This window comes from Kickxella alabastrina (assembly GCF_025024165.1).
Source record: "Kickxella alabastrina strain RSA 675 chromosome Unknown BX661scaffold_25, whole genome shotgun sequence".
Lineage (NCBI taxonomy): Eukaryota > Fungi > Kickxellomycota > Kickxellomycetes > Kickxellales > Kickxellaceae > Kickxella > Kickxella alabastrina.
This window is the reverse complement of record NW_026251496.1, coordinates 240622-253908: the sequence shown is the minus strand read 5'-3', so window position 1 is coordinate 253908 and position 13287 is coordinate 240622. Positions and strand designations below refer to the sequence as shown.

At 45.9% G+C, this 13287-nt stretch overlaps 5 protein-coding genes across 5 annotated transcripts; all 5 read right to left on the bottom strand.

The window, feature by feature from the left end:
- Window positions 1-58: 58 nt before the first annotated feature.
- BX661DRAFT_216605 (uncharacterized protein) lies at window positions 59-1062 on the bottom strand (the record flags this gene model as incomplete). The annotated part of the gene is made up of 2 exons (XM_051538766.1): window positions 59-798; window positions 927-1062. The coding sequence occupies 2 exons, from the start codon at window positions 1060-1062 to the stop codon at window positions 59-61; spliced, it is 876 nt and encodes a 291-aa protein (XP_051389423.1).
- Window positions 1063-2302: 1240 nt separating this feature from the next.
- Window positions 2303-3319, bottom strand: BX661DRAFT_59779 (uncharacterized protein). Its single transcript, XM_051539304.1, has one exon. It carries the CDS (start codon window positions 3078-3080, stop codon window positions 2451-2453), a length of 630 nt encoding a protein of 209 aa, XP_051389422.1. The 5' UTR covers window positions 3081-3319; the 3' UTR covers window positions 2303-2450.
- Window positions 3320-5177, bottom strand: BX661DRAFT_59778 (uncharacterized protein). Its single transcript, XM_051539303.1, has 2 exons — window positions 4827-5177; window positions 3320-4697 (listed from the first exon to the last, which is right to left on the bottom strand). The coding sequence occupies exons 1-2, from the start codon at window positions 5095-5097 to the stop codon at window positions 3559-3561; spliced, it is 1410 nt and encodes a 469-aa protein (XP_051389421.1). The 5' UTR covers window positions 5098-5177; the 3' UTR covers window positions 3320-3558.
- Window positions 5178-8934: 3757 nt separating this feature from the next.
- BX661DRAFT_207311 (uncharacterized protein) lies at window positions 8935-10079 on the bottom strand. Its single transcript, XM_051538657.1, has 2 exons — window positions 9890-10079; window positions 8935-9762 (listed from the first exon to the last, which is right to left on the bottom strand). The coding sequence occupies exons 1-2, from the start codon at window positions 10023-10025 to the stop codon at window positions 9305-9307; spliced, it is 594 nt and encodes a 197-aa protein (XP_051389420.1). The 5' UTR covers window positions 10026-10079; the 3' UTR covers window positions 8935-9304.
- A 1047-nt stretch (window positions 10080-11126) lies between these two features.
- On the bottom strand, window positions 11127-11863 carry BX661DRAFT_187508 (uncharacterized protein). Its single transcript, XM_051537236.1, has one exon. The coding sequence runs from the start codon at window positions 11833-11835 to the stop codon at window positions 11161-11163; it is 675 nt and encodes a 224-aa protein (XP_051389419.1). The 5' UTR covers window positions 11836-11863; the 3' UTR covers window positions 11127-11160.
- Between the last annotated feature and the right edge of the window lie 1424 nt (window positions 11864-13287).

Here is a 13287-nt window from a genome sequence, read left to right as displayed (position 1 = left end):
GCCTTTCGTGCTTCCCCGTTTACTTCGATAACCAAGAATAGTTTTGAGTACCATATTACTATGGCCTCATCGAGAGTGGCAACCTTTTCCTTCTGCCAACTGAAGTGCGGCCAACAGATGCACTGCCTATGCTCTTCGTCTCCAAACCAATGTCGATCCTTTCGTCCGACTGTGCATCCTCGCACATTTTGTCTGTCGAGTGACAAGGCAAAATCTTTCTGAATGGTACTGGTCGTGCCTTCTCCCCAAGAGAGCAGGTATCCAGTGCATGGCTGACCAAACCAACAAACACAAAAAAGGCGATAATTGGTGGATAGAATTGTCTTTCGGTGGACAACCTATCTGCCAAGTTGTGTGTGCTGGTCCACAATGAGAACTCGTTGCTGGCCAAGCGCAGTTCGAATGCAATTTTTTTGATAGCTGTTTTCTTTGAGCGTGTCGAGCGGCTGGAATGGACTGAGTCGGCCATGATAAGCTGTTCAAGCATAGCTGCATCATCGGCTAGTATGTGGTTGGAGCTGGACGCAAACATCTCGACGCCCTTGTGGATAACCTTTGAAACATTTGCCGCGCGCTCCCTGCGATCCGCAGCTTTGGGCTCAGCCAGCTCAAGCACGCCTGCTTGTGGTTTGCTAATGTAGTGTTCCCACTCGCGTGCGGCCTCATCCTTTACCGAATCGCTATGCTCTTTGGGCGTTTGTATCCATGTGGAAAGTGTGCATGCAGAAGCAACAGTGGGCTGTGTCAGAGTATTTGTGCGTGCTCTGCCAGTGGGTTGGGCTGCTTCCTCTGCCGAGTCTACATAACGCTCAACATTTTTATGTGATAATTTATAATTTTATTTGAGTGTAAATATATTGAGTAATTAAATATTATAAAATGAACTTTCAAAATTACTATTATAGTGTTATTGGTAAACTACTTACATGGCGATGCAGGTTGTACACTTTTCTTCTTTAGGCGATCTCGCATCTCTTTGTGGCACCAGTGCAAGTTGGTGGTGACGATTTGGGCGTCCTCAGGAGGCCCAGTGGCCTTTCTCTTTCGTCTGGATTCGGGCATAACTAAAGGGGTGAAAATGAAGCAGAGAACCAAACAAAAATATGGAAATATAAAATATGAATAAACGGTTGAAGAAAAATTACAAAATTGAAAACTTGTAAGTTGTCAACAGCTTCTCTTCGTAGCAAAACATGCTAATGTATAGTGTTAGACATTGTTTGCATTGTACTTGTCATAAATAATAGACAAATTTACCAAGTTTCCGGATAAAAACAATGTGAATTATCGATATTCAAATTCAAACTTTTGTCTGTCATTGGTAATGTCAGGAGAGCGTGGTTGCCAGACAAATATAAAGAAAGCCGGATGCACAATGTGATAGAGTATGCGAGCTTTATTTGCACTACTTGGTAAGTAATTTTGCATTGACCGGGTTGGAAACATTATTTGAAACCCATTTCAAATCAAGGCATAACAGTGTAATGTATGTACAGTTGGCTATAACTAGTTACGAATAATTAACAAACCCGTTTCAACAGCATTTTCAAGTAACCCTGGATATAAGATGTAATATTTTCTGTAAAGATAATGCCACAACATATGCATACACAAACTAAATCTACCTGCACCGTATGTTAGAAGGAATATAATGTCCGTATGTTTACGTATAATGTAGTCGAAAATAATATTATCGAAATTTCTAATTATGTAGCGCCTGGGTGTTGATGTACTGAATAAATTGAATTGTTGAATAGTGTAAAAGTAAGGAGGGTTTGAGGGGGAATGTCTGGTATGGAACTGAATAAATAGCGCCGTGTGTGTGGCGCTGTAAAGGCCTTTGTTGACATTTGATGTGAGCAATAAATATTAAAATAAACACTGCGGCAACACTAACACTATTAGTAATGTTGTCACATCAAGACGGCAAGAGAAATCCGAAATGTGACTTGGGCACCACAAATTATGTATCTAGTTATTCAAAACTTAAAACATGATGGATAAACACAAATTTCAACATTCTTACAGCTGTAGTTATTATTTTCTCTAATATATAGTCTATTTCATTTACTATTAAACATGTTATATTGCATATGTACGCGTTTCAATTTACCATTAATATTTGAATGCAAACAATTTATAATTAATATGTAAAATATATTTCAAAATTAGCATTCCTAAAAAATAAACAAATGAACTAGTTCGTCGCGTTTGGCTCGTTTCTCTCAGTTCCTGCCTTGTTCAATAATTCTCGGCAATACCCAGCGCCATCCTCCAACATAGTCAACAGCTCCTTGGCAATAGTTGGTGCCATGTCAGTGCGCACCTTAAACGGATCAACCATTGGAGTGTTCATAGCTTCTTGCCATTCAACCAACAATGCAAATATGGATAATGGAGAAAGTGAACCAGGCGTGGCTTTTGAGGCAGATGATTCACAATTGCCATGGTTAAAAGATTGTTTCATATTTGCGCCCCTGCCATCCTCGCTGCATCCTGCATTGTCGATTAGAGTATCGCGCATCATAATCAACAACCTGCAAGGACATTGATATGATCCACCCTACTATCAATTCGTTGAGAATAGATTTAAAACTGGAATTGTTGTCCAAATTGTCGCGCTTGTATCTGGCAATGTCCTTCAATGTTGTGCTGTCAACCCAATATTTGATTTTAGCACCTGCAATTCTTCTGTGCTCATCTGTGTCACTGTTATGTCTAGACATGCCATTGAGTCCAAATGTCCCAAGCCACACCAAGACATATATCAGAGCCTCCCAGTCGTCGAGCTCAGTGCGCGTGTTGCTGTTGCCCTCGAGGTTGTTCACGCTCATGAAATTCAGTGTGCCGATATGCTCGTTTTTCGGCATCGCATCCAGATTCTCGCAGTCGATCGCATGGTCAAAATCAATCAACATGCCCTTGACAGTGCCATCCACCATACGCCGGAAAAGAAAGTTGCCTGCTGAGATATCACGGTGCAATATATTACAGTGCTCAGCAATGGCACGGTGAGCGCGCATAGCATCAGCAACAGCGATGATCAGCTCGGGAACAAACTGGAGCCTATCAAGTGGCATGCCAATTGGCGACGTGGCAATGCGCTTGTGTGCACAAAATGGCAGCTTCCGAATCTTCTCGCCGACTCTGACATTGTCAAATAGGCCACCAAGAATATTGCGCGTCGTGTCCTCAGTACATGTATTGCTGCTGCAACTCTGGAATTTAATGCGACCGCCGGCTTCGAGGACCGGGTATGTGCCCGCAAGCTCTGGATAGCGCTCGAGTGTCCGGGTGATCTTGCGCAGATGGGCAACCTCGTCGCGCACGTCATTGTCGCCACTTCCATCAGCCACCTCGGTCCAGGCGTCCTTGATAAAAACGGTGCAGTCCTTGCTTCTGATGCGACTGTCTCTGGTTGGCTTCTTATCCGTTGCTAGGAAGCACCGCGTGAGCCGCCCAAACAAATGACTAGCCTCAATTGATATGTGGCTACTGTAGAATGTGCGTTCAGTATATTCAGAAGAATTGGCATTGCCACCGCTGCTGTCCGTGCTGTCAGCGCTGTCCGTGGCAGCTGTGCCAGGAACCGTAATCTCCAACAGTCGAGGTCATGCAAGTGCTTAATGCTTGGGTCAAACCCAGCCGGTGGTCCTCGCTAAAGGACAAATTAACAAACAGCTTGATGACCTCGCTACGGCCCGCCTCGGTGCAAATGTCCATGGCTTCAGAGACCAGAACAAAGTTGCATCCAAACAAGTACACCCGGACAGAGCTGCCGCAAATAGTCAGGCCCCACACAAAGCGCCGGTTGGGCTGTGCGCGATAAATGTGGCGACAGTGCTTAGACAGCTGCAGCGCGGCGCTGTCCACGTCATCCGATGACGAGCCCTGCCCGACCTCGATGGCGGCAAACAGACCGGCGTACCACTCGTCGTTGTTGTTGATTGCGTCTACATTGCCGTCCAACGTTGCCTCGGAGCTGTCGGTCGTAGCGACAGTGGCCAGCGCAGAGTCGATGCCCAAGCCAATCCGACCAATGGTATGGTGGGTGCACTCTTCTCCAGTATCTGTAGTGCTGACTGGCGCAGTGGACAGAATGAGCACCCGGCGTGGCTCGGGGCGTCCTTGCCCTCCCTTGGCATGCTGATGCAGTCCATGGATAATACGAGATACGAACGAGGTAAATGACTCGGCACCTTTGCTTACGTCACCACTGCTGCTGCTGCTTCCGTTGTGGTCGCCAGATGTGTGTGTGCCTGTCCACTTGGAAAGTGCATTGTAGTCCTGCCTGAGCCTGCTCGCCAAATAATCAATGGCGGCGTAGTTCGAGCGAGCTAGCCTAACGGGCCAGACCGAGTCGGCGTTGATGAGCTCTTCCAAAATAGCCAAGTCGCTGGCCGGCATGTGCTTGGAGCCAGATGAAAGCTGCTCCATGGCCCGGTGAACAATATCAGCAACCATAGCCGCCCTCTGCTTGTATTCTGCAGCCACTGGTGCTGCCAGTTCGACGACGCTGGGATGTGGTCCACTGAGGTGTCGCTTTAACTCGCGCATAGCCGGCTCCATACGCTCAAACATCATTTGCCTTTCCGATGAGCTGGGCTTGGCATCAACGTGGGCGTTGCTGGGACAAGGGCCGGGTGCTGTGTCGGCCTGCTTGTCACCAGCTGGACTGCCTTCTTTTGTGTTGCTGCCTACAAAACAATTTCGGAATAATAAAATGCTGTTAGTATGTTGTGAGCGCACCAAAGCACTTTACGCTGGCCGCAAGAATATGTATCGGCATACACAACTGTCTGCAAATAAAACAAACAAGCACTTACTATCGGACGGCGTAATAGGCACAGGCTGGGCTTTGTTCTGGCGTGGGGCTGCTTTCTTCTTGTACACGCGTTTTCTGTTGTTTTGCGGCTGCGCGGAGTTTGCAGCAGTATCCGCGTTTCTCTTTGCTCTCTTGCCTGGCGGTGCCTGCTTGGAGGCCGCGGCTGCCTTTCTCTTTGTGTTTGTTGGCTGAGAAGCGTTCATCTGTCGCCTCTGCCGCTTTGCGGTAACTGGCTGCGCACAGTCGTTTTGACGGACTCTCTTTGTCGGCATGTTTAGAATATGTGTGAATTAAACAAAAAGGTGATGCTGGTTTGCGAAGCGTGTAACTATTGAAAATATATCAAAAGAATTTGAACGGAGAAGAAAAAGGAAAAAAAGAGAAACAGTTATGCGCGTGATGATTTGCAATAACAAAATACAAACAAAATTAATGGTAAATATTTTAATCTTTGCGTTCCGCAACACTAATTCAGGACAGCCGCCTCAACTACCGCGCACGACACAATCCCTCACATTCGGAAACCACCACCACTGTCCCCTCGATAGCTATAAACGCAGCTCCGCCGCCCATAGCAAGGGAATTATTGTGGATTACTCGTTTAATGTTTTATTGGGTTTTTATAATAAGAATCGCACCAAGGTACTGTGTCAAAAATGGTAAATATTTTGGTTTTTGTTTACATTTGGCAAACAAATATTCAGCGCTTGTCTTTTATTTGCATCTATGATTCTTTTTGGATCTTGCAAGCAGTTGTATAGCAAGCAGCTTATTATATCTGCTGCGGCTGCTCCTTCTGCCTGGCGTACGAGTCAAAAGCGCAGCGAGCTGCCGTGTAGATAGATAGTCGCCAAAAACCTTCTGTGGTCGACTTTTCCTTTTCTATTCTTGTTTTATTTTTTGCATTTCTGTCGCTGTGTTCTTGGCGTTAGAGGCGCACAAGTATTCCTTCAAATGCCCTTTCTCTTCGCTTCTTGCTGTAATCCCATTTACTCCTGTTTTAGTGCTTGGGTCTTGTCCTTCTCTCTGTCGCTCTTTCCTCTTTCTTTCGGTCATTCAACTTTTGCCCATTTGGCACTTTTATTTTCACTTTAGCGCTTTTCGAATTTGTGCATTCGAATTTCGGTTTCTTTTTGTTTGTCTGTTTGCTGCTCCACTGTTGCCCTCGCCAGACCGCTCGTGTGGAGATGCGCTTTCTCTGTCACGCTTGTGCGCACACTGCTGGTCTACCTTTGTCTTACTCTATCACCGCTCCCTCACACCCGCTCGCTCCTCTGTTTGTGTCTGTTGCCGCAGCCCGCTTTACCACTTGTGAGGATGTGGCCCACAGCTGCCGCCTTTGTGGCAATTGGGAGTGTCACGCTCTGCACATTTGTTCCTACCCGTCATGTCTCTCGTACATTTTTTTGTCTCTCTCGCGCTTTTCTTTGTCTCTCTCGGCTTTGCTCTGTTTTTCTTGTTTGCCCGGCTGCCTCTTTTTGCACCTATATTTGTCCCTGGCTGACCCTTGCCCTTGTGAGTGTTTATCGCTGTGCTGGTTTGTTGCTGCTCAAAGAAGATACTTGGAGATTGATGGCGGAGCCTGAGACCGAGTGGATATATTGTGGCTGACCGCCTATAAGCCACGGATAGCACCATTGCATGGCGTGCATGTCTTTTTTTCTTGTACACAGACAGCCACGCGCACGCATTTGTGTCATTTCGCTCTTGCCTTCATCGATATTGGATCCTGATCAACTCACGACCTGTGAGCTGCCCTCATCTTGCTCAGACATTTCGCACTCTAGCACCACGCTTTGCCATCACTGTTTTTTCGTTTATTCGGCGACTGTTGTGCACTTCTGCCTTGGTTGGCAGTTGAAGACTGCTCACTCAGGCACATGTGTGTGCCTGCTTGTCTTGGCTACCTGCATGCTTCACTGAGCATTGCTGCTCTTTCCACTTGCTCCCGCAGTTATCAATGACCATTCATTTGGTGATGACAAGTTCCTTCCCCCTTGTCTCAGTTACACGCGCAAATGCTGTGCTGCTTAACTGTTGATGGCATAAAATCCGATGCCGCGTCCTCACTCCATGTTGTGCTGTATCGAATTCATATTTCTTGGTCATCATTGAATTGTGCTCATCAACCCGAAAACGTTAGCTTTTTCTTTTATCGATTCACATTGTTTTTTAGTTTATTGTATTTGTCACAGTTACGGCATATGGTGTTACATGTTGCCTTACTGAGATTAATTGATTACCCGCGTGGCAATTAAGAAATGATGGTAGGTTTTATTATAGTTTATTTGTACACCAGGGGAACATAAAAGGTGTGGCTGTCGGGCAGCCAGGAATTGTTCTCCTTGGGAGAAATAAATACTCTCTTTGCTTTTATATCTTTTGTAACATATATTTTACTATTAATGAATTGTCAATTGATAAAAGGAATACTTGATATTTAGATGAAAATGGAAATGATAAATGACTAATATAATATAAAATGGTAAAAATGACTAAGCATCTGTACTTGACTCGCTGCTCTCAGTTCCTGTCCTGATCAGCAATTCTCGGCAATACTTAGCACCATCCTCCAATATGACCAACAGCTCCTTGGCAATAGTTGGTGCCATGTCAGCGCGCACTTTAAACGGATCAATCATTGGAGTGTTCATAGCATCTCGCCATTCAACCGTCAATGCAGATTTGGATAATGGAGGAAACGAACCAGGCGTGGCTTTCGAGGCAGATGATTCGCAGTTACCATGGTTAAAAGATTGTTTCATATCTGCGCCCCTGCCATTCTCGCTGCACCCTGCATTGTTGATTAGAGTATCACGCATCATACTCAGCAACCCTGCAAGAATATTGATATGATCCACCCTACTATCAAGATCGTTGATGATAGATTTAAAACTGGAACTATTGTCCAAATCGCCGCGCTTAAATCTAGCAATATCCTCCAATGTTGTGCCGCCAACCCAATACTTGATTTTAGCAGCTCGGCCATTTGCGCCTTTAAATCCATATGTCCCAATCCAAATTAAGATATAAATCAGCGTCTCCCAGTCATCGAGTTCGGTGCGTGGGAGCTGGTTCTCTCTAAGGCATGAATGCACATAAACGGGAGAGTACCTGTGCGCTCATCATGTGGAGTATGAGGGCCCTTTGAAGAATTGACCGTGATCAAAGTCGACAAGCATACCCTTGACGGTTCCATCATTCATGCGCCGGAACAGAATGTTTCCTGGCATAACATCACGGTGCAGGATGTGGCAATGCTCGACAATAGCGCGGTGAGCACGCATGGCGTCGGCAACGACAATGATGAGTTCTGGGACAGACTTGAGCATATTGAGCGGCTTTCCAATTGGCGACATGGCAACACGCCTGTGTACACGGAGTTGTGGCTTGTGCTCCTGCTCTTTTTTGTTGCCAACCACTAAATTGGAAAAAGATCGCCAAGAATACTGAGGGTCGTGTCCTCAGTAAATGTGTTGTCGCTGTCCTGCTGAAGGCGCACTAGACCGCCACGTTTGAGTTCTGGGTATGTGCCTGCAAGCTCCTGATAATGTTTCAGCGTCTGGGTAATGTCGTGCAGATGAGCAACCTCATTGCGTGGATCCACACCTTCATCACCCACAGACTCTAGCCATGCATCCTTAATTAGGGTGTCGCAATCCTCCATCTTGATGCAACTCCTTCAGTCGGCTTGACCTCTGTTGCTATAAAGCACCGTGTGTGCCGCCCAAACATCCGATCAGCAGTCAAAAGGATAGTGCTGCTGTAGAACACCTCCTCAGTAGACCCAATGAAACGGTGTCAATTGCTGCTGCTGCTGTTATCTGTGTCGCCTATAGAACCGCCAGGCACTGCTATCTCCCAGCAGCCAAGGTTATTTAAATACCTCACTGAGGAATCATATCCGAGCTGATCCTCGCTGCAGAAAGACCAGTTGACGATCAACCCAATGAATGCACCACGGCCTGCCTCTGTGTGTGCATCCATTTCTGGAGAGGTCACTACGAAATTTGGGCCGAAAAAATGGGCCTGCACAAAACTGCCACAAATTGTCAGCCCCCAAGCAAAACGACGATTGTGCTGGGTGCGAAAAAGGTTGCGGGTGTAGCGGAATAATTGCTGTATAGCATCAACCTTGTCGCCTTTCGTGCTTCCCCGTTTACTTCGATAACCAAGAATAGTTTTGAGTACCATATTACTATGGCCTCATCGAGAGTGGCAACCTTTTCCTTCTGCCAACTGAAAGTGCGGCCAACAGATGCACTGCCTATGCTCTTCGTCTCCAAACCAATGTCGATCCTTTCGTCCGACTGTGCATCCTCGCACATTTTGTCTGTCGAGTGACAAGGCAAAATCTTTCTGAATGGTACTGGTCGTGCCTTCTCCCCAAGAGAGCAGGTATCCAGTGCATGGCTGACCAAACCAACAAACACAAAAAAGGCGATAATTGGTGGATAGAATTGTCTTTCGGTGGACAACCTATCTGCCAAGTTGTGTGTGCTGGTCCACAATGAGAACTCGTTGCTGGCCAAGCGCAGTTCGAATGCAATTTTTGATAGCTGTTTTCTTTGAGCGTGTCGAGCGGCTGGAATGGACTGAGTCGGCCATGATAAGCTGTTCAAGCATAGCTGCATCATCGGCTAGTATGTGGTTGGAGCTGGACGCAAACATCTCGACGCCCTTGTGGATAACCTTTGAAACATTTGCCGCGCGCTCCCTGCGATCCGCAGCTTTGGACTCAGCCAGCTCAAGCACGCCTGCTTGTGGTTTGCTAATGTAGTGTTCCCACTCGCGTGCGGCCTCATCCTTTACCGAATCGCTATGCTCTTTGGGCGTTTGTATCCATGTGGAAAGTGTGCATGCAGAAGCAACAGTGGGCTGTGTCAGAGTATTTGTGCGTGCTCTGCCAGTGGGTTGGGCTGCTTCCTCTGCCGAGTCTACATAACGCTCAACATTTTTATGTGATAATTTATAATTTATTTGAGTGTAAATATATTGAGTAATTAAATATTATAAAATGAACTTTCAAAATTACTATTATAGTGTTATTGGTAAACTACTTACATGGCGATGCAGGTTGTACACTTTTCTTCTTTAGGCGATCTCGCATCTCTTTGTGGCACCAGTGCAAGTTGGTGGTGACGATTTGGGCGTCCTCAGGAGGCCCAGTGGCCTTTCTCTTTCGTCTGGATTCGGGCATAACTAAAGGGGTGAAAATGAAGCAGAGAACCAAACAAAAATATGGAAATATAAAATATGAATAAACGGTTGAAGAAAAATTACAAAATTGAAAACTTGTAAGTTGTCAACAGCTTCTCTTCGTAGCAAAACATGCTAATGTATAGTGTTAGAGATTGTTTGCATTGTACTTGTCATAAATAATAGACAAATTTACCAAGTTTCCGGATAAAAACAATGTGAATTATCGATATTCAAATTCAAACTTTTGTCTGTCATTGGTAATGTCAGGAGAGCGTGGTTGCCAGACAAATATAAAGAAAGCCGGATGCACAATGTGATAGAGTATGCGAGCTTTATTTGCACTACTTGGTAAGTAATTTTGCATTGACCGGGTTGGAAACATTATTTGAAACCCATTTCAAATCAAGGCATAACAGTGTAATGTATGTGCAGTTGGCTATAACTAGTTACGAATAATTAACAAACCCGTTTCAACAGCATTTTCAAGTAACCCTGGATATAAGATGTAATATTTTCTGTGAAGATAATGCCACAACATATGCATACACAAACTAAATCTACCTGCACCGTATGTTAGAAGAAATATAATGTCCGTATGTTTACGTATAATGTAGTCGAAAATAATATTATCGAAAATTCTAATTATGTAGCGCCTGGGTGTTGATGTACTGAATAAATTGAATTGTTGAATAGTGTAAAAGTAAGGAGGGTTTGAGGGGGAATGTCTGGTATGGAACTGAATAAATAGCGCCGTGTGTGTGGCGCTGTAAAGGCCTTTGTTGACATTTGATGTGAGCAATAAATATTAAAATAAACACTGCGGCAACACTAACACTATTAGTAATGTTGTCACATCAAGACGGCAAGAGAAATCCGAAATGTGACTTGGGCACCACAAATTATGTATCTAGTTATTCAAAACTTAAAACATGATGGATAAACACAAATTTCAACATTCTTACAGCTGTAGTTATTATTTTCTCTAATATATAGTCTATTTCATTTACTATTAAACATGTTATATTGCATATGTACGCGTTTCAATTTACCATTAATATTTGAATGCAAACAATTTATAATTAATATGTAAAATATATTTCAAAATTAGCATTCCTAAAAAATAAACAAATGAACTAGTTTGTTGTGTTTGTCTCGTTTCTCTCAGTTCCTGCCTTGTTCAACAATTCTTGGCAATACTCAGCAATATTCCCCAAAATGGCCAACAGCTCTTTGGCAATAGTTGGTGCCATGTCAGTGCGCACCTTAAACGGATCAACCATTGGAGTGTTCATAGCACCTCGCCGTTTAATTGCCAATGCAAATTTGGATAATGGAGGAAACGAACCAGGCGTGACTTTCGAGGCAGATGATTCACAATTGCCATGGTTAAAAGATTGTTTCATATTTGCGCCCCTGCCATCCTCGCTGCATCCTGCATTGTCGATTAGAGTACCACGCATCATACTCAACAACCCTGCAAGGACATTGATATGATCCACCCTACTATCAAAATCGTTGATAATGGATTTAAAACTGGAACTGTTGTCCAAATCGCCGCGCTTAAATCTGGAAATGTCCTCCAATGTTTTGCCGTCAACCCAATACTTGATTTTAGCACCTGCAATTCTTCTGTGCTCATCTGTGTCACTGTTATGTCTAGACATGCCATTGAGTCCAAATGTCCCAAGCCACACCAAGACATATATCAGAGCCTCCCAGTCGTCGAGCTCAGTGCGCGTGTTGCTGTTGCCCTCGAGGTTGTTCACGCTCATGAAATTCAGTGTGCCGATATGCTCGTTTTTCGGCATCGCATCCAGATTCTCGCAGTCGATCGCATGGTCAAAATCAATCAACATGCCCTTGACAGTGCCATCCACCATACGCCGGAAAAGAAAGTTGCCTGCTGAGATATCACGGTGCAATATATTACAGTGCTCAGCAATGGCACGGTGAGCGCGCATAGCATCAGCAACAGCGATGATCAGCTCGGGAACAGACTGGAGCCTATCAAGTGGCATGCCAATTGGCGACGTGGCAATGCGCTTGTGTGCACAAAATGGCAGCTTCCGAATCTTCTCGCCGACTCTGACATTGTCAAATAGGCCACCAAGAATATTGCGCGTCGTGTCCTCAGTACATGTATTGCTGCTGCAACTCTGGAATTTAATGCGACCGCCGGCTTCGAGGACCGGGTATGTGCCCGCAAGCTCTGGATAGCGCTCGAGTGTCCGGGTGATCTTGCGCAGATGGGCAACCTCGTCGCGCACGTCATTGTCGCCACTTCCATCAGCCACCTCGGTCCAGGCGTCCTTGATAAAAACGGTGCAGTCCTTGCTTCTGATGCGACTGTCTCTGGTTGGCTTCTTATCCGTTGCTAGGAAGCACCGCGTGAGCCGCCCAAACAAATGACTAGCCTCAATTGATATGTGGCTACTGTAGAATGTGCGTTCAGTATATTCAGAAGAATTGGCATTGCCACCGCTGCTGTCCGTGCTGTCAGCGCTGTCTGTGGCAGCTGTGCCAGGAACCGTAATCTCCCAACAGTCGAGGTCATGCAAGTGCTTAATGCTTGGGTCGAAACCCAGCCGGTGGTCCTCGCTAAAGGACAAATTAACAAACAGCTTGATGACCTCGCTACGGCCCGCCTCGGTGCAAATGTCCATGGCTTCAGAGACCAGAACAAAGTTGCATCCAAACAAGTACACCCGGACAGAGCTGCCGCAAATAGTCAGGCCCCACACAAAGCGCCGGTTGGGCTGTGCGCGATAAATGTGGCGACAGTGCTTAGACAGCTGCAGCGCGGCGCTGTCCACGTCATCCGATGACGAGCCCTGCCCGACCTCGATGGCGGCAAACAGACCGGCGTACCACTCGTCGTTGTTGTTGATTGCGTCTACATTGCCGTCCAACGTTGCCTCGGAGCTGTCGGTCGTAGCGACAGTGGCCAGCGCAGAGTCGATGCCCAAGCCAATCCGACCAATGGTATGGTGGGTGCACTCTTCTCCAGTATCTGTAGTGCTGACTGGCGCAGTGGACAGAATGAGCACCCGGCGTGGCTCGGGGCGTCCTTGCCCTCCCTTGGCATGCTGATGCAGTCCATGGATAATACGAGATACGAACGAGGTAAATGACTCGGCACCTTTGCTTACGTCACCACTGCTGCTGCTGCTTCCGTTGTGGTCGCCAGATGTGTGTGTGCCTGTCCACTTGGAAAGTGCATTGTAGTCCTGCCTGAGCCTGCTCGCCAAATAATCAATGGC

Bases quoted from the DNA above. Each gene is read 5' to 3' on its own strand.
- BX661DRAFT_59779 (XM_051539304.1), bottom strand. From the start codon at position 3,080: ATGCCACTTGATAGGCTCCAGTTTGTTCCCGAGCTGATCATCGCTGTT.
- BX661DRAFT_59778 (XM_051539303.1), bottom strand. From the start codon at position 5,097: ATGCCGACAAAGAGAGTCCGTCAAAACGACTGTGCGCAGCCAGTTACC. The intron at 4,698-4,826 runs GTAAGTGCTTGT...ATTGTTTTGTAG, and splicing joins GCCTATTACGCCGTCCGATA to GCAGCAACACAAAAGAAGGC.
- BX661DRAFT_207311 (XM_051538657.1), bottom strand. From the start codon at position 10,025: ATGCCCGAATCCAGACGAAAGAGAAAGGCCACTGGGCCTCCTGAGGAC. The intron at 9,763-9,889 runs GTAAGTAGTTTA...AGCGTTATGTAG, and splicing joins TGTACAACCTGCATCGCCAT to ACTCGGCAGAGGAAGCAGCC.
- BX661DRAFT_187508 (XM_051537236.1), bottom strand. From the start codon at position 11,835: ATGCCGAAAAACGAGCATATCGGCACACTGAATTTCATGAGCGTGAAC.